We start from the raw sequence: 18,537 nt of genomic DNA, 5'->3' as shown, positions 1-18,537 counted from the left end.
CAAAATGTCCAATAGATTTAAAGTTAGAAAAAGTATTTTTGCCAAGAAAATGATCAAAATGGCAAAGGTAAATTAAAAAGGTGAAACTGTGCCTATAAAGAAGATAGTAATTTTTAAAAAAAAATGTTGTTTTGTGCTGTCAAAATCAATCGAGACGATACGTCGGGTCTACAAGACAGTGAAGGAGCACAACCAGAACTTCACCCCACAAGTGTCTCCTCCCAGTCAGTCGTCTTGTCTGTAGCGTTAACGCCATATTTTAGAATTTACTCTCATTGAAATGGGGCACTAGTCCTCTGGGAGGACAACAATGAATTACTTCATTGTCAGAAGCCATGACTTCTCGATTCAATGGATTCAACAGGACAACAACTGGGTGTAAATAAAGGAGTTTATTTAACTAAACTACTATCTACAGAGTAAATGCAAGGTGTAATAATCATAAAGATGAAAATAATAATCAAATGAGCAGTGTGATAAGTTGGCAATGGTGGGAGAGAATATGTTATGGCTATACACTATGGCTATACAGCTAATGATACTACATCTACGAATTAGGTTTGATGGTTAAATATTGCTATATTTCAACATCAACCCAGTCATGAGCAGAGTGTTAAGACCGGCCTACTGTGAGTTGCACTGTAGCTGAAGACCCTCGGCTGGAACCCAGGTGGCTGTGGTTGCTGTGGTAACCCCGGAGACGCGGGATCTAGGTGGATTCTCCTGCTCGGCTTCTCTGCAGGCGGTCGTGCAGAGGTGTTATCTGCCGGCGTCCCTTGTGGGTTGATGCGAAAGAAACTCTAATGCTCTTCACTTTGGCTGGATAACTTTAGAGGAGACTGGCGTTGACCAGATGACTCTAAAGTTGTCAAAATCTTCAAAAAGGAAAACTTGATGATGATTAAAAGTTACAAAATTACTCTGAGGCTCTTCTGTTGTTTTGGTTCAGTTGGTCTTGACTTGGCTTATAAAAATAAAAGATCGCGCATGTAGACAAAAATTATGTTACTTGGAACTTGTGGCAAAGAAAAATAAAAGACGCGAAAAGTGCAAAAATGGCTAAGAGCCATGAGTTTGTGGCTAGCAGCTTAGAGCTAAGAGTTTAGATGGCTACAGAGCCGGGCTTTGAGCCGGGACTCTGAGCTTTGAGCAAAGTTCTCAGCTTCTAGTTTCTGCATCGTTTTCTAACTTCAGCTTTTCAGCCTCTAGCTTTTAGCTTCGTTTCTCGCATCTTCTTCCTTCTTAGCATCTCGCTGAGTTTCTGACTTTTCGCGTTTCTAACATTTCTGACTTCTAACCCTTCTGGCTTTTCTGACTTCTCTGACTTCTCTTCATCTGACTTTGTGTGAATTTTTCACAACTGTTTTATCCCCTGGGGGGCGGGTGCATGTTTCAGGGGCATCACTCATCTTCTCCTGTGTTTTCACTTGGAGAAGAGAGTAATTTTCCACTGAACTTTGGAAAAATTTAATTCTAGAGGTTACTTATAAACTCGCACAGCCGTCTTCCACCATGACCACAAAACATTAAATGAAATAACATATAAAACTACTTGCACTAATAATGGCAGAGAGGAGTAATAGGAGTGTTGAGTTCATATTACATCCTTCAAACCTGGAATTAATCATGATACAAGTGGTTAATTGATCAAACAACAATATAAACATTTCCCAAAGCTAATAGTCTATAAATGTGGATTACACAGCAGTTCTTTGACTGTAATAATAATAATATGGACATGTTGGATGTCATGTAGTGTGTGTTACCTTGTGTGAAGGATGCTGACAGTATGGTCACATGAAGGACATTGTCTTAAAATCTACATGTTACATTTCAAACATTCTATGGGATAGAAGTTTGGGATTAAACTATTGCATAGGAACATCTCATGAGTTACAGAACAGCTAGATATTTAATTTTACATTCTTCCTCAGATCTGTGTCTGTGAAGAGAGTTCTGCTGGTCACTACCCAGGATTGGAATGTGGGTTGTAGTTTATGACTCTTATCTAGAGAGGGACAAAGGAAGTGTGTGTGTGTGTATGCATTCATGCATGGCACAGACAGGCCAGGATTCACACCTTAGTGTTAATCAGTCCTTTTGTTGTTATTTGTCCTATATAAGAAACAATCAAATATAATTAGACAAAGTCTTATTGTTACAAACTGGAGATTTTGCCTATATTCTCCAGTTGCCTGGTGTCCATTGGTTGATCCTCTGGAGCTGACCCTTTGACCTTTGGTCTGGTTCTGTGTTGTTCGGACATGCTAAAAGCATGGTCTGTTTGTGGAAGAGGGGTCCTTTGTCTCTGTTCCCTATCAATTTGATAGTTTGATGGTGGGAAGAGTCGCAAAGTGTCAATTGTGGGTCCATAACTCTGCATGTCCTTACAATGAACTTCCTTAATGGCTTTTGACTGATGCCAGGCCAGGTATGTAAGCTACATGTCCTATGAGTCATCCCTGTTTGGAGTGCAGTATGATAACATCTCTGATCTCTACTGAATAGTCAAACTGAAAGCTCCTCACACTGTGTGTGAATAAATACAGTATACATTTGTAAAAAGCACTCTGCCTTTTTAGGAGGAATGATTCCCTGCTGAATTGCACAGATATTGTGATGTATCACACATGACTGTCTTGCTGTTCAGTTTAATGCATTTTGCAGAATTATAAGAAATACTATAGTGAGTCTTCCTTGAGATGTATTATCTCTGTCTTTGTGCCAGCACGTGTGCTTCTTGGGTGTAGCCCATCCTTTCTTAAACAGGATGGATGGCTTCATAAGTTGAAATCTGATATGTATAACTAGACAAACCGGCTATGACCAGGTGTAGGGGCAGTCTGTTTATCTCTGTAGTCAAGGACTTGCGCTAATCAGAAACACGCTCAGCAATGATGTACCATTCAATCCAATGTCTGAATGTGATAGGATATCAAAGGTTTAATTATGCCTCAGTATTGTGGTGCATGTACTAACCCTAACCCTTCTGACAGATAGGTGGGATCAGGACTGGGCAGGCAGGCAAAAAAACAGAACTGGACGTGGCAAAATACCACTATTGGTGACTGAATGATCTGGCGAACAATGGTGAGATCAGTGTGTTTATACTGGTGTTGATGGCAAGATGAATATCAGGTTTGGAAGGACACTGGTGGGAAAAGGAAGCTCAGGAGGCCACACTCAGCTGCACTGGGACACACACACACAAAGACACACCAATAGCATGGACTGGGGACAAACAGAACACGAGAGGGAAGGGAACACAGCAGAGACGACAGGAAAACGGGACCTGATCCTAACAGATAGATAACAGGCATTATACACACAACACACACTAAAAGCATTAGTGGCAAATGAATTGCATGGCTGTAGTGTGATTTGTACAACTTTAACAAGATAAATGTTGGGCACATCTGCATGTCAATGAGAATGCATGCAAATATTAGCTGGGTATCAGCTGGTCAGCTACATTTGCATCCTTGCACTGTTTGCTTTCTGTACGCCACAGGTAAACAAAGGAAATATAGTTGCACCACCAGCCCTGTCCAAACTGATAAGTGCATCACAGCTGGCTTGTAAAATTCCCTCATTCAATAGTAACATCATCTCTGTTTGGAATGATCTGTCCCTGCCTAATTTCTCCAGCAGTAAATCATGATAAAAGTGTGATGTGTGATTACATGTTTGAATATATAGGCTACTCTTTAATCACATGCAGTGCCTATATATGTATAGTGTATTTGTGGGGAATTTACAGACAAATGGTGTTCGGATTTCTCTTGCAACCCCTGTTGATTTCAAAGGTGCCAGATGTGGTCCTGTAATAGTAATTAATGTTTCTGTGTTGTTCATCTATCAAATAAAATTGATCTCAATAAGCTTACTTTATTTTTATTTAACAATGCTCTATCTTTTCAAATTTGATTTGGGGGTTTTCCAGTCTCACCTTACTTACAGTACATGTCAAGACTATGTTTAAACTAAATTTTGTGTAAAATTGTCAAGTAATGGTTTTATTTAGTTTCAGTTTTGGAGTTTATACATTTTGCATTTTAAGCTAACCCTAACCCATGTCAAGAGAGTTTTTTCAGGTATCTTTTTTCTGGGAAAATTGTTTTGCCCCAGTAAATGTAAATGGAGGGGAAACCAAAAACAAAATGAGAGTACATGTTGTACTGTTGTACTGATGTACATGCTTGGCTACCAAGTCATTTTGGATTCTCTGTGTCCTTTTTGAGCTGCTACTTCCCTCACTAAAACGTATTACAACTAGTAAAACCAATGTGCATCGTTATTATAAAGGTTTTGCAAAAATGAAATAACAAAATCCTCAGATTACATCATTCCTGGCACACCAGTAGGCCTACATTTAAATTGCTGAAATTTCCATTGTGAAATATGACACAGGCACAGGCTCATGTCATGTGCTGTTCCACACAATATCTGGTTTTGTGAGTCCATGCTTATTTTTTGATTGTGAGGATCGTCTTACTATCTGGCATTTTAATCACCTCACAGTCTGAAAAGACTAATGTTTAAAGATGTGATGTTTATCATCAGAGCGTCTGAGTCACATCACAACAGCCCTGCCAGCTACATTGATTCAAATATAAATTTGATCATATGTAAAGTAATTACATACAGAAGTCTTCATTTTTTGCACCATCAGGTGCTGCACTGTGGCTTTGTCATGACATTAAACTTGCCTTTGGAGGAAAAGAGACAAACTCCAGATAGACCATATATTAGGGTCTCCTAGTTGGTTTCTAATTAAAGTATAATTTGGTGTAATAATGTCTAAGTATAATTTATTTTGGATTTAAATAGGGTATAACTATGTTTGTATACTGTCTAATAAAGAACAAAGTTATTTATAGTTTTGTCTAATTTGATACAAAGTATGGCTTGTTACATATAAGGGGCACACAAGTAAGAAGTTATTGACTAATTTATCCCGGCTGTAAAATTGTACTCTATGTTTTTATTTTGTTAGTATCTGTTGTTTTAAAAATGTCCAATAGATTTAAAGTTAGAAAAAGTATTTTTCCAAACAATATGACACTGGATGCACCATTATATCAAATGTGTATATTCCAGATATCTGTGCTTTCATTTATTCTTATTTCCCTCAAACTGACATATTTGGTGTNCTAATCAGAAACACGCTCAGCAATGATGTACCATTCAATCCAATGTCTGAATGTGATAGGATATCAAAGGTTTAATTATGCCTCAGTATTGTGGTGCATGTACTAACCCTAACCCTTCTGACAGATAGGTGGGATCAGGACTGGGCAGGCAGGCAAAAAAACAGAACTGGACGTGGCAAAATACCACTATTGGTGACTGAATGATCTGGCGAACAATGGTGAGATCAGTGTGTTTATACTGGTGTTGATGGCAAGATGAATATCAGGTTTGGAAGGACACTGGTGGGAAAAGGAAGCTCAGGAGGCCACACTCAGCTGCACTGGGACACACACACACAAAGACACACCAATAGCATGGACTGGGGACAAACAGAACACGAGAGGGAAGGGAACACAGCAGAGACGACAGGAAAACGGGACCTGATCCTAACAGATAGATAACAGGCATTATACACACAACACACACTAAAAGCATTAGTGGCAAATGAATTGCATGGCTGTAGTGTGATTTGTACAACTTTAACAAGATAAATGTTGGGCACATCTGCATGTCAATGAGAATGCATGCAAATATTAGCTGGGTATCAGCTGGTCAGCTACATTTGCATCCTTGCACTGTTTGCTTTCTGTACGCCACAGGTAAACAAAGGAAATATAGTTGCACCACCAGCCCTGTCCAAACTGATAAGTGCATCACAGCTGGCTTGTAAAATTCCCTCATTCAATAGTAACATCATCTCTGTTTGGAATGATCTGTCCCTGCCTAATTTCTCCAGCAGTAAATCATGATAAAAGTGTGATGTGTGATTACATGTTTGAATATATAGGCTACTCTTTAATCACATGCAGTGCCTATATATGTATAGTGTATTTGTGGGGAATTTACAGACAAATGGTGTTCGGATTTCTCTTGCAATCTCTGTTGATTTCAAAGGTGCCAGATGTGGTCCTGTAATAGTAATTAATGTTTCTGTGTTGTTCATCTATCAAATAAAATTGATCTCAATAAGCTTACTTTATTTTTATTTAACAATGCTCTATCTTTTCAAATTTGATTTGGGGGTTTTCCAGTCTCACCTTACTTACAGTACATGTCAAGACTATGTTTAAACTAAATTTTGTGTAAAATTGTCAAGTAATGGTTTTATTTAGTTTCAGTTTTGGAGTTTATACATTTTGCATTTTAAGCTAACCCTAACCCATGTCAAGAGAGTTTTTTCAGGTATCTTTTTTCTGGGAAAATTGTTTTGCCCCAGTAAATGTAAATGGAGGGGAAACCAAAAACAAAATGAGAGTACATGTTGTACTGTTGTACTGATGTACATGCTTGGCTACCAAGTCATTTTGGATTCTCTGTGTCCTTTTTGAGCTGCTACTTCCCTCACTAAAACGTATTACAACTAGTAAAACCAACGTGCATCGTTATTAACAAGGTTTTGCAAAAATGAAATAACAAAATCCTCAGATTACATCATTCCTGGCACACCAGTAGGCCTACATTTAAATTGCTGAAATTTCCATTGTGAAATATGACACAGGCACAGGCTCATGTCATGTGCTGTTCCACACAATATCTGGTTTTGTGAGTCCATGCTTATTTTTTGATTGTGAGGATCGTCTTACTATCTGGCATTTTAATCACCTCACAGTCTGAAAAGACTAATGTTTAAAGATGTGATGTTTATCATCAGAGCGTCTGAGTCACATCACAACAGCCCTGCCAGCTACATTGATTCAAATATAAATTTGATCATATGTAAAGTAATTACATACAGAAGTCTTCATTTTTTGCACCATCAGGTGCTGCACTGTGGCTTTGTCATGACATTAAACTTGCCTTTGGAGGAAAAGAGACAAACTCCAGTTAGACCATATATTAGGGTCTCCTAGTTGGTTTCTAATTAAAGTATAATTTGGTGTAATAATGTCTAAGTATAATTTATTTTGGATTTAAATAGGGTATAACTATGTTTGTATACTGTCTAATAAAGAACAAAGTTATTTATAGTTTTGTCTAATTTGATACAAAGTATGGCTTGTTACATATAAGGGGCACACAAGTAAGAAGTTATTGACTAATTTATCCCGGCTGTAAAATTGTACTCTATGTTTTTATTTTGTTAGTATCTGTTGTTTTAAAAATGTCCAATAGATTTAAAGTTAGAAAAAGTATTTTTCCAAACAATATGACACTGGATGCACCATTATATCAAATGTGTATATTCCAGATATCTGTGCTTTCATTTATTCTTATTTCCCTCAAACTGACATATTTGGTGTCTTGGAAAAAACTGAGATCTCCACCAAAATACAACTATAACTATATCAAAACAAGCAGCTTCTTCCTATCTCACTCCACTCTTTGTTGTGTTGGATGCATTTCGGTTAGTCTGCAAAATCCAGGAAGAGGAAGTGGGATGAGCTAGTTTCAGTTGACTGCAGTTTGATTCAACACCTGCTCCATTACGTGTAGTTTTAGCACCTGTGGAGGTGGGGCTCCTCGGGCTTACTATAAAAGGCACTTTGTACCACTTGGACTTCCTGCAAATTTTTTCACCTGAGGGACGTTCGCTTCACTTGGCATCTCTCACCTGTGAAATTGTGAAAAATCTCACTCCTGTCTGCTATTCACTCATCAGTTCACCTATATCACCAGAATGCCTCTGCAGTTTGAGCTGTGTCCCGGAAGAATGATCGGAGGTAACCATCCATGCTTCATCATTGCTGAAATTGGACAAAACCACCAGGGAGACATCGAGATTGCCAAGAAAATGATAAAAATGGCAAAGGGAAATTAAAAAGGTGAAACTGTGCCTATAAAGAAGATAGTAATTTTTAAAAAAAATGTTGTTTTGTGCTGTCAAAATCAATCCAGTCTCTTCTCTTCTCTTCTCTTCTCTTCTCTTCTCTTCTCTTCTCTTCTCTTCTCTTCTCTTCTCTTCTTCTCTGCCCCGTTGTCTTCTCAGGACTGTGGTGCAGATTGTGCTAAGTTACAGAAAAGTGAATTAGAGTACAAATTCAGCAAGCGAGCCTTGGAGCGCCCCTACAATTCAAAACACTCCTGGGGCAAAACTTATGGTGAACACAAGCGTCACTTGGAGTTCAGCCATGATCAGTACCGGGAGCTGAAAATCTATGCGACAGAGATTGGCATCTTCCTCACAGCCTCTGGCATGGATGAGGTAACATATATTTGAATCCACAGCCCAGGTCCACTTTAATCCACAAGACAAGTGTAATACATTTCAGCACACTGGCTGTTCTTCACATTATTGTATTCTTTAAGATGAAAAAAAAAAAATACAACGGCTGAAAAGAAGAAGAAAGAATTGCTAATACTTAGCCTATGGAGGTTGGACATTGAAAGACTTAAGAGCAGAGAACATACATAGGTTTGTGCTCTAACTACGTTGATTTCCATAGATGGCTGTGGAGTTCCTCCATGAGCTGGATGTGCCTTTCTTCAAAGTTGCTTCCTGCGATGCGAACAACTTCCCCTATCTGGAAAAAACTGCCAAAAAAGGTAAAAAGCTGTATAGTATGTAACTTAAAATGACTCTGACCTGAACCAATGTTACGGAGGTACTCGCCTGATAACATCAGCTAAATGTTGCTTTCCTTGTTCCTCAACATCTACAGGTTGTAACGTCTTTTAAAAAGAAAAAAATTAACAGAAAATAGGTGTGCGAGGGTTACAAGCCAGTGCATTAAATCTCAGATTGTTTACCATATGTTGATGAAAGTGATGTTTTATGAATAAAGGTTCATGCATGCTGTCATAGCTTAGCATGAAAACCAAGGCTGAGCTTGCAAATGTAAAGAAAACTTTGTAAATAAATTCAGGGTGGTAGATCCTATGACAGACATCATAACTTTCTCTATGTACCGATCTGTCTGTGTCAGGGAGGCCCATGGTGGTGTCCACTGGGATGCAGTCCATGGAGACGATACGTCGGGTCTACAAGACGGTGAAGGAGCACAACCAGAACTTCACCCTTCTGCAGTGCACCAGTGCCTACCCTCTGGATCCAAAAGATGTCAACCTCAGTGTGATAGCAGTAAGAGCAAAAGAACAAGTGTCTCCTCCCAGTCAGTCGTCATGTCCAATTAGTCATCCCTGTTTGGAGTGCAGTATGATAACATCTCTCATCTCTACTGAATAGTCAAACTGAAAGCTCCTCACAGTGTGTGTGAATAAATACAGTATACATTTGTAAAAAGCGCTCTGCCTTTTTAGGAGGAATGATTCCCTGCTGAATTGCACAGATATTGTGATGTATCACACATGACTGTCTTGCTGTTCAGTTTAATGCATTTTGCAGAATTATAAGAAATACTATAGTGAGTCTTCCTTGAGATGTATTATCTCTGTCTCTGTGCCAGCACGTGTGCTTCTTGGGTGTAGCCCATCCTTTCTTAAACAGGATGGATGGCTTCATAAGTTGAAATCTGATAAAAGGTATGGTACGTATAACTAGACAAACTGGCTACGACCAGGTGTAGGGGCAGTCTGTTTATCTCTGTAGTCAAGGACTTGCGGGGGAAAATGGACTCCTCGACAGATCATGCAGTAGTGGAGCCAGGTGGAGAGCCACAGGTGACTGGATTCTGACAGATAGGTGGGATCAGGACTGGGCAGGCAGGCAAAAAAACAGAACTGGACGTGTCAAAATACCACTATTGGTGACTGAATAATCTGGCGAACAATGGTGAGATCAGTGTGTTTATACTGGAGTTGATGGCAAGATGAATATCAGGGTTGGAAGGAGACTGGTGGGAAAAGGAAGCTCAGGAGGCCACACTCAGGTGCACTGGGACACACAAACACAAAGACACACCAATAGCATGGACTGGGGACAAACAGAACACGAGATAAAAGGGAACACAGCAGAGACGACAGGAAAACTGGACCTGATCCTAACAGATAGATAACAGGCATTATACACACAACACACACTAAAAGCATTAGTGGCAAATAAATTTTTACTTCTTCCCTTTCTCCTCATGAAGGAATACCAGAAGGAATTCCCAGATGTTCCCATTGGATATTCCGGACACGAGCAGGGGATCTGCATCACCGTGGCCGCGGTGGCGATGGGGGCAAAGGTCGTGGAACGCCACGTGACCCTGGATAAGACCTGGAAGGGAAATGACCATGAGGCGTCCCTGCAGCCCACAGAGCTGGCAGATCTGGTCCGAGCCATCCGACAGGTGGAGGTGGCGATGGGATCACCTGTCAAGCTGATGCTACCCTGTGAGAAGAGCTGCCACGATAAGGTTGGTTGGATTCCATACAAGAGGCTAAAGTTCAGGGTGTCTCCACTTTAGCTGCTCTCATTTTGGCCATTCTTTCTTTTTTTAACCTGTCGCTCACAAGTCCCCCAACTTTAATATAACCCCATTTTAGTTTTAAGCAAAGGGACTTTTTCAAATAATAAAGAAATTGTCTTTGCAAACAATGGTCCGCCATCTCCCATCAAGAGTGTGACAGATCACTCTCTGGGCACATGAACACACTTCTTTGTGCATGCTATCTTTGTTTCTATCCTGTTGTTTTTTGCATGTGCACAACCACCACCTTAGTTCAGGAAAAACACAAATATGTGAAAGTAATAAACAGAGAATAGTAATAGTAATATTATTTTTCCTAACATGATGTGTACTGTAGCAGATTTAAATAATAATTAAATTATTTCCTCCAACTGATATGAGCTGATATGATGATCAGATAGATACATATAAACTAGCTCCACTGGAAATCGTATGGTCCAATATTTTTTCCTTTCCCAATTTGTCAGTTTTAATAATATGACAATGGTTTTGTTTTGTTTGTCTCCTCTCTTTTTTTGATTCCAGTTGGGCAAGTCAGTGGTGGCCAAGGTGGCCATCCGCAAAGGCGTGGCTCTGAGCCTGGACATGTTCGCAGTGAAGGTTGGTGAGCCAAAGGGCATCCCTCCAGAGAATATGCAGCAGCTTGTGGGCAAGAAGCTCAAAGTGGACGTGGAGGAGGATGACAGCATCTTGGCAAACATGATAGAATAAGGGAGAGAGAGAGAGGCAGACAGACAGAGAGAGGGATAGAAGGAGAGAGAATGAGAGGCAGAGAGAGAGGCACACAGGTAAATGATTTACAGTGAGATTGACATTGTGAACAGAAAGAGATACAGAAGAGCGAATGATAGGGATGCCAAAAAGAAAAACTGAGGATTAGGACTTTTGAGTGAAAGAGAAAGACAAGAGGTTTGAAAGGCAAATTACACTCAGGCTGAACAGGTCTGAATAGAAAAATTAAAATTACTCAAGCAGTGATGTTGACAGTTTATTTAAAAGGGGTGTGTTGTTGTGAAATGTATTTGTGTAGTATTGCCAAGCCAGTTATGCACCTCAGTTCAGAACTCTGGATTAACACAATAACATATTCTAACATAATGAAAACATATTCTCACAGTAAAAGCCAAAAAGTGGAGTTGCATGGCTGTAGTGTGATTTGTACAACTTTAACAAGATAAATGTTGGGCACATCTGCATGTCAATGAGAATGCATGCAAATATTAGCTGGTTATCAGCTGGTCAGCTACATTTGCATCACAGCTGGCTTGTAAAATTCCCTCATTCAATGGTAACATCATCTCTGTTTGGAATGATCTGTCCCTGCCTAATTTCTCCAGCAGTAAATCATGATCATGAAAGTGTGATGTGTGATTACATGTTTGAATATATAGGCTACTCTTTAATCACATGCAGTGCCTATATATGTATAGTGTATTTGTGGGGAATTTACAGACAAATGGTGTTCGGATTTCTCTTGCAATCTCTGTTGATTTCAAGGGTGCCAGATGTGGTCCTGTAATAGTAATTAATGTTTCTGTGTTGTTCATCTATCAAATAAAATTGATCTCAATAAGCTTACTTTATTTTTATTTAACAATGCTCTATCTTTTCAAATTTGATTTGGGGGTTTTCCAGTCTCACCTTACTTACAGTACATGTCAAGACTATGTTTAAACTAAATTTTGTGTAAAATTGTCAACTAATGGTTTTATTTAGTTTCAGTTTTAGAGTTTATACATTTTGCATTTTAAGATCAAAAACTGGAATGACTACCATTTTCTTCGTCCACCTTTTCACCTGTACTGTGTGCTTTAATTTATGGTTCACTACGAAAGAGGAAGTCCTCCCACATCCCGGATGTGCAGCGCATAAACTGTTCCGGTCGGCTTTTCCCAGAGACAACTCACCACAGTCTTCTGTGAAGGAATTATTTTAACTGGTTGCTCTTCGTTTCCATTCTTGTGAACAAAATGCCTTTAAAGTTTGAGCTGTGTCCCGGTAGAATGATCGGAGGTAACCATCCATGCTTCATCATAGCTGAAATTGGACAAAACCACCAGGGAGACATCGAGATTGCCAAGAAAATGATCAAGATGGCAAAGGTAATTAAAAAAAAACACACGCAACAACGTATTAGTTTATTTTGAATATTTTTCCTTTCTCTCGTTTTACAGCTTGCTCGCACGCGTGCACACACTCAGGAATGACATGACGTCCAATTTACAATCTTGCTCGCCACAGCTTCCTCCTCTGAATCGTTAATTTGAATAAAATATAAACATAGCTAGTGTATGTTTATCGAGCTTAAAACTTGAATCAATAGTTATGCATATAATGGGGTGTTTAATGCAGGCTACTAGCTGTATGCAATTGGCTGTAAAGGACTTTTGTAACAGGATGTCGAGCCATGTAGTAGAATGATAAATCGCCGGATTTGTGAATGGAGTCTGGCGTGTAAATTTATGCATGGCACATAGTAGTAATAAAAGTGGCCTTACTAGACTACTATATTCACGTGACGCCATTGTACATGCCAGTTTTTTCGACATTATAGATAAGATAATATGTCTGATTTTCACCTTAGTCCCAGGTACTGGTAGGTGTGGCTGCTGACTTAAAACCATGTATATAATTATACAAAGCCACAGTATGTTGCAGCCTTGGGCTACATAAAAGAAACGGTAATGATGCTATCTGCCTTCAGTTCAATAAAAAGGGATAGATGCATGGAGTGTACTGGTGCCGTTGGTGGTTTGGTTTCTGGCTGTAGTTTTGTGCAGCAGTGGAAAGACATTAAATGTACATTAAAAAAAAAAAGAAATTCAGAAATAAAGCCAAAAGCTTCAGTATGACATCTCCTTTATAGTCTAAGTATTGCTTTGTTTTGACAGGTATTGCAGCCTGTCAGGGCTGTAAATATATTAATCCAATGTTAGTTTAGTATTGTGAATTTTATTTTCCATACATGTTGATTTGTGTATTTGCTTTTAAACAAAAAACATCATATTGTGTTCAGCTGACCTAGTAGGAAGCTCTTGTTATCTCTTTGTGATCTCTAGCACCATCTTCTGAATTTACAGTTATATATCACTTGTATTCAAAAAAATTATTGGAATCCCTTAAAATAAATCATCACTACTTAGTTTGATTTAAAGGCTTCATCTTCTTTTTAGCTCTCACTTATATCCACCTTCACAGGACTGTGGTGCCGACTGCGCCAAATTCCAGAAGAGTGAATTAGAGTACAAGTTCAACAAGCGAGCCTTGGAGCGCCCCTACACCTCCAAACACTCATGGGGGAAAACATACGGTGAACACAAGCGCCATCTAGAGTTTAGCCACGAGCAATACAGGGAACTGCAGAAATATGCAGAGGAAGTGGGGATCTTCTTCACTGCCTCAGGGATGGACGAGGTAAGAAAGATAGAGAGGTTTCATGACATTTCAATCAGGTTTAAGTTGAAGTTTAACCATAACTCATTCTGTCTTTAGATGGCAGTGGAGTTTCTCCATGAGCTCAATGTGCCTTTCTTCAAAGTGGGATCTGGAGACACCAACAACTTCCCCTATCTGGAGAAGACTGCCAAGAAGGGTGAGCGTGAACTGTTGTTACTGGAAAAATGTTGACCATAAGCAAAGAGATCTAAACCTTGAATGTGCTCCCTATCAGTCGGGCTGATGTGCCTTTTGATGAGCAAACAAGCCACAAGTGTCTAGTGTATGATTCTTATTCAGACTGCTCTTCCTTGACATTCCTGCTTGAACTCCTGGGACTCTCTGAGAGTAAAAAAAAGTGTTGCCATAGCAATTTGCCTTCTGCTCATGCTCATTAACATGATGTTAATTATATTTTTGCCCTCTTGTGTGTGTCAGGACGTCCCATGGTGGTGTCCAGTGGGATGCAGTCCATGGAGACGATGCGTCGGGTCTACAAGACGGTGAAAGAGCACAACCAGAACTTCACCATCCTGCAGTGCACCAGCGCCTACCCTCTGGAAGCTGAAGACGTCAACCTCAGAGTGATCACTGTAAATACAATAGAATCAGATTTTACCAAATGTTGGTTCATCGTGATGATGTTCAAGTAAACAAGTCCATGTTGTGATGGCAAGATATTTGTTTTGCCAAATCCAAATTTTACTGTTTATCTTCCCAGATATAAGACATGAAAGCTGATTCTAGTAAAAGTATTTCCATACCTTTTGTGTTAAAGTTGGATTAGGATAAGCATTTATTTTGTCCTAATACTTTTTAATTTAGTTTTTTTTTCCTTTTTTAAAACCTGAACTGGATAAAGTTCATAATCTAAGCTGTCTAAGTTGTATGAATTTGAGTCCATCCTACAACCTTAAATCCAGATTTCTCTGAGTTGTGTTGTCCACTCTACAGCAAAAAAGGCAGAATTACCATAACCATTAGTTTTTATTAATGTTCACAAACTTAGGCTATATCCTTATTATTAGATAGGAGCATCATAACATATGATTTTTTTAAACAGTATCTCACCCACAACAGGAATACCAGAAGGAATTTCCTGATATTCCCATTGGCTACTCGGGACACGAGTCTGGGATCAGTATTTCGGTGGCGGCCGTTGCTCTTGGGGCAAAGGTCATCGAGCGTCACATAACCTTGGACAAGACGTGGAAAGGAAGTGACCACGCAGCCTCACTGGAGCCCTCTGAGCTGACTGAGCTGGTCCGCTCCATCCGACTGGTGGAGAGGGCACTGGGCAGCGGCCTCAAGCAGATGCTGCCCTGCGAAAAGCCATGCCATGATAAGGTTAGAATTCCTCTTTCTTCAAGAAAATAAGGGTTAGGGTCAGAAAAGTTTAAGAAGATATTTGAGCTGTTACTTTTCCTAATTTTTTTTCAACTTTATGCTAACTAATGTCTCTCCCCTCTTTCTTTTTCCACTAGTTGGGGAAGTCAGTGGTGGCAAAAGTAAAAATCCCCAGAGGAACCGTCCTGACTGTGGACATGTTGGCAGTAAAAGTGGCTGATCCCATGGGAGTTGCAGCTGAAGACATCTTCCAGCTGGTCGGTAAGACCGTGTCGGAGGACGTGGAGGAGGACGACAGCGTCACGCCAGGGGTGGTGGACAGCTACGGAAAGAGGGCTAAGTGCTGAGGATGGAAGAGAGGTTTAAAATGAGTTTAAAAAAAAAAGAAGAAAAGAAAAAAAGGCACTTAATTTGGAAATTGAATTGTTTCCTCTGGGGATAAATCTGAAGGAGCTCAAGATGACACCTGCAGGAGTGTGATGGTAATTTTGTTCGGTGCTGCTGAGATCTCTGACATTCAAGTCACGGACCATACTGTAATTGGAGATTGTATTAGAGTCTGATAGTTTGAATATCATCACAGTTCCTGTGCTCTGAACACCCCCCCACCCCCCTCAGCTCTTCATTGCCAAAGCATTTTTTAATTTTCTAAAAGCCACTTATTACTTACATAATACACAAGCTCTGGCAAACAGGCTCTTTAATCAACCTACCATTATCTTACAAGAGGCTCGGTAGTAGTTCCAGCTTTTTGTTCTTGTGCAGTTCTTTACTGAGGTCGCACAAAAGCCAGTTGTTACTGTTATCTAAATATACTTTGCACTGTACACGGTCAGTGTATTCTTTTTGTACCTGCTCACTGAGCTGTCAGGATTGTCGGCCAGAACCAGAATGACTTAATCAAAATGAGTTAGTTTTTGTACTTGCTGTTTAACCTTATTTTTGTCATCAACCAGGCTTCTTCTGTCTTTATTTCTGGCACCAACACGGTCCACTAACCATCATTTAAGGATGTTGTCAGCATGTGGAAAATGTTGAAACTGAATGTTGAGAAATCTTATGATAATCTGAAAAGATGAAGCCTCCAAATAAAATATCAATTTTCAATCATATATCAAAATCTCTTTGCAGCATTGCTTTGGTCTTTAGCCGGTGTTAAGCGTGCATAAAAGTACTCTAACTGTCATGGCAGGTTCTTTATATGTAGATAATATATTCTGTATAGTAGCATTACCATTTATTATACTATGTAGCATATAATACTAGTACATACTGTATTACAAAAACATAAAGGAAAGTGGTGTGTGCATTGTCTCGGTAAGTATACATGATTTTAGTTCTTGAACTATTTATTTTTGATGGATCAGGTGATCTGTGTGGATATGAAGAGACATACAAAGACAGTGATGTTGCCAAATACCATCCTCATTGACAGTTATACTTTTAGCTCCAGTACTGCAGAGGTCATGATGCTAAATGCAGATGTCTCCCTCCTGTTATGATGAGATTTTGCCTCCAATTGCAATGAAGTTACTCCCGATGAGAACTGTAACCTCTCTAACACCAGAGTGGTCAATGACACCAGATGCAAAAATAAGTGTAAATTAACTAAGTGTATATTAAGATCATGAAAAGTGGAAAGCAATTTCAAAGGATTTTTTCAAAGCCTTTGAAAGTATAAATTCTTTTACACCATAGGCTCACCAATTTTAAAAAAAAAAAAAAAAAAAAAAAAAAAAAAAAAAAAATTTGGATGATGTTTTGGATGTGGATCACAACACTGCAGACCTTCCAGCTGATTTTCTGCAAATACCATCTTTGTTTATTACTGCAGGTTTAATGTTACATGGATTATCTTCAGACTGTCTCACCAGTGCACACAGAACACTGAGCACATTGAACGAGGAGAGGTTCATGATCACAGACTAAAGTAAGATTTAAAAATCCCTCATATTACCTTTCCAATACTTTCTTCTGCTCAGGTCAAAAACTTGGTTAGTAAGAATCAAAATTGAAAGGTCATAACACGTGAGTTAGTACTGGTGGGAAAAATCCCAAAATTGTGGATGATATGAGCCCACTGTGTGTTCCAGCTCCCTGCAAATGAGTTTACGTTTTGTTATGTAGAGAAAAGAACGAGTTGTAACTTCTTTTCATCAAATATACAAGTAGTGTTGTGTTTGAGCCACCAGATAGAGCTGTTCCTCTGTTGTCTACATCATCACAGGCTGGATTTACACAAGCAAGAGTGTCAGCCCATATCTGACTGTTACAGTGTCGGTTAAAGGCAGGAAAAACTTTTCTTTCTTTTTTTTTTCATATAAATTGTAGGGGCCACTGTGCTGGGACTAATCCAGTTCTCAGTCTGGATTTCTCTGCATTTGAGAATCAGAGGATTTTCCAAGGATTATGCAAAGTTGTCTGTCTGACACAAGTCTCAGGCCTTTAGTGTCATGGTTGTATAGGCTGGCTGTCTAGCTAGAGCTATATAAAGCTAATTACCAGCCACCTCAGTCATTGATATCATGACCCTCATCACAGTGTAGCAGAACTTTATCTGTTAAAAAAATGAAAGATGTATCAACACGTACTGAAATAGTAAAAGAAATAAATATTCATTAATGGTTTAATGGTTTTATAGTGCACTTAACATACTTTATATTCAATAATTTCAATATATATTTATATATATATATATTTATTTGAATTTTTTTTCATTTTGCACAAACACAAACAAAAGTTCAAGCTTTTTTTTAAGTACAAACAAAGAGCACATAACCACTGCAGCATTATCAACTATCACCACACACACACACCAGTCAGCCATAACATTAAAACCAGTCACCGATCTGACCGATTACCTTGGCTGTCCCTGCTCATAGATAAAGGGTCTCTCTCGAAGTCATATATAACTTAGAAGCTATTTCAGGCAGGAGCTTTAGCCAATAAGCTGCTGCTGATCCCAGCTTCACAGAGGAACATTATTCTCTTTTACTTTTCACTGACTGGCCTACCAGTGAGATGACTTGGCGACTCCTCATCTTGATTAATTGCAAAAAGAAAAAAAATCTAATCATTTAATGGACTTTCGAAAATTAGTCTGTGATGCAAAATCAAGGTTTATATTTATATAGCCAAAGTTTTGCTAATGTTTATGTTCAGTCACTGTAACTCCAGCTATCTCAAAGTCATCCCCCTGACAGATCTTATATATTTTTGTGAGAGAAGAGTATTGTTAAGTTAACCCAAAACGACTACCAAAGGTCTGCTG

The 18,537-nt window shown here is 39.1% G+C and overlaps 2 protein-coding genes across 3 annotated transcripts; both read left to right on the top strand.

Moving 5' to 3' along the window:
• Positions 1 to 44: 44 nt before the first annotated feature.
• Positions 45 to 12,031, top strand: LOC111229269 (sialic acid synthase-like). Of its 2 annotated transcripts, none has more exons than XM_022755526.1 (6): positions 45 to 67; positions 8,120 to 8,335; positions 8,577 to 8,676; positions 9,057 to 9,211; positions 10,164 to 10,430; positions 11,010 to 12,031. In XM_022755526.1, the coding sequence occupies exons 1-6, from the start codon at positions 50 to 52 to the stop codon at positions 11,193 to 11,195; spliced, it is 942 nt and encodes a 313-aa protein (XP_022611247.1). In that variant the 5' UTR covers positions 45 to 49; the 3' UTR covers positions 11,196 to 12,031. The 2 variants fall into 2 exon arrangements, with proteins under 2 accessions (XP_022611247.1, XP_022611246.1); XM_022755525.1 differs by lacking the exon at positions 45 to 67 and adding an exon at positions 7,691 to 7,942.
• Positions 12,032 to 12,352: 321 nt separating this feature from the next.
• On the top strand, positions 12,353 to 16,384 carry LOC111229256 (sialic acid synthase-like). Its single transcript, XM_022755507.1, has 6 exons — positions 12,353 to 12,586; positions 13,683 to 13,898; positions 13,977 to 14,076; positions 14,358 to 14,512; positions 15,000 to 15,266; positions 15,404 to 16,384. Exons 1-6 carry the CDS (start codon positions 12,455 to 12,457, stop codon positions 15,611 to 15,613), a joined length of 1,080 nt encoding a protein of 359 aa, XP_022611228.1. The 5' UTR covers positions 12,353 to 12,454; the 3' UTR covers positions 15,614 to 16,384.
• Positions 16,385 to 18,537: the final 2,153 nt, after the last annotated feature.

The sequence above is a fragment of the Seriola dumerili genome, unplaced genomic scaffold, assembly GCF_002260705.1.
Source record: "Seriola dumerili isolate Sdu_G_001 unplaced genomic scaffold, Sdu_1.0 BDQW01000230.1, whole genome shotgun sequence".
NCBI lineage: Eukaryota > Metazoa > Chordata > Actinopteri > Carangiformes > Carangidae > Seriola > Seriola dumerili.
The sequence above is the reverse complement of the archived record's forward strand: the minus strand, read 5'-3'. Positions and strand labels throughout refer to the sequence as shown.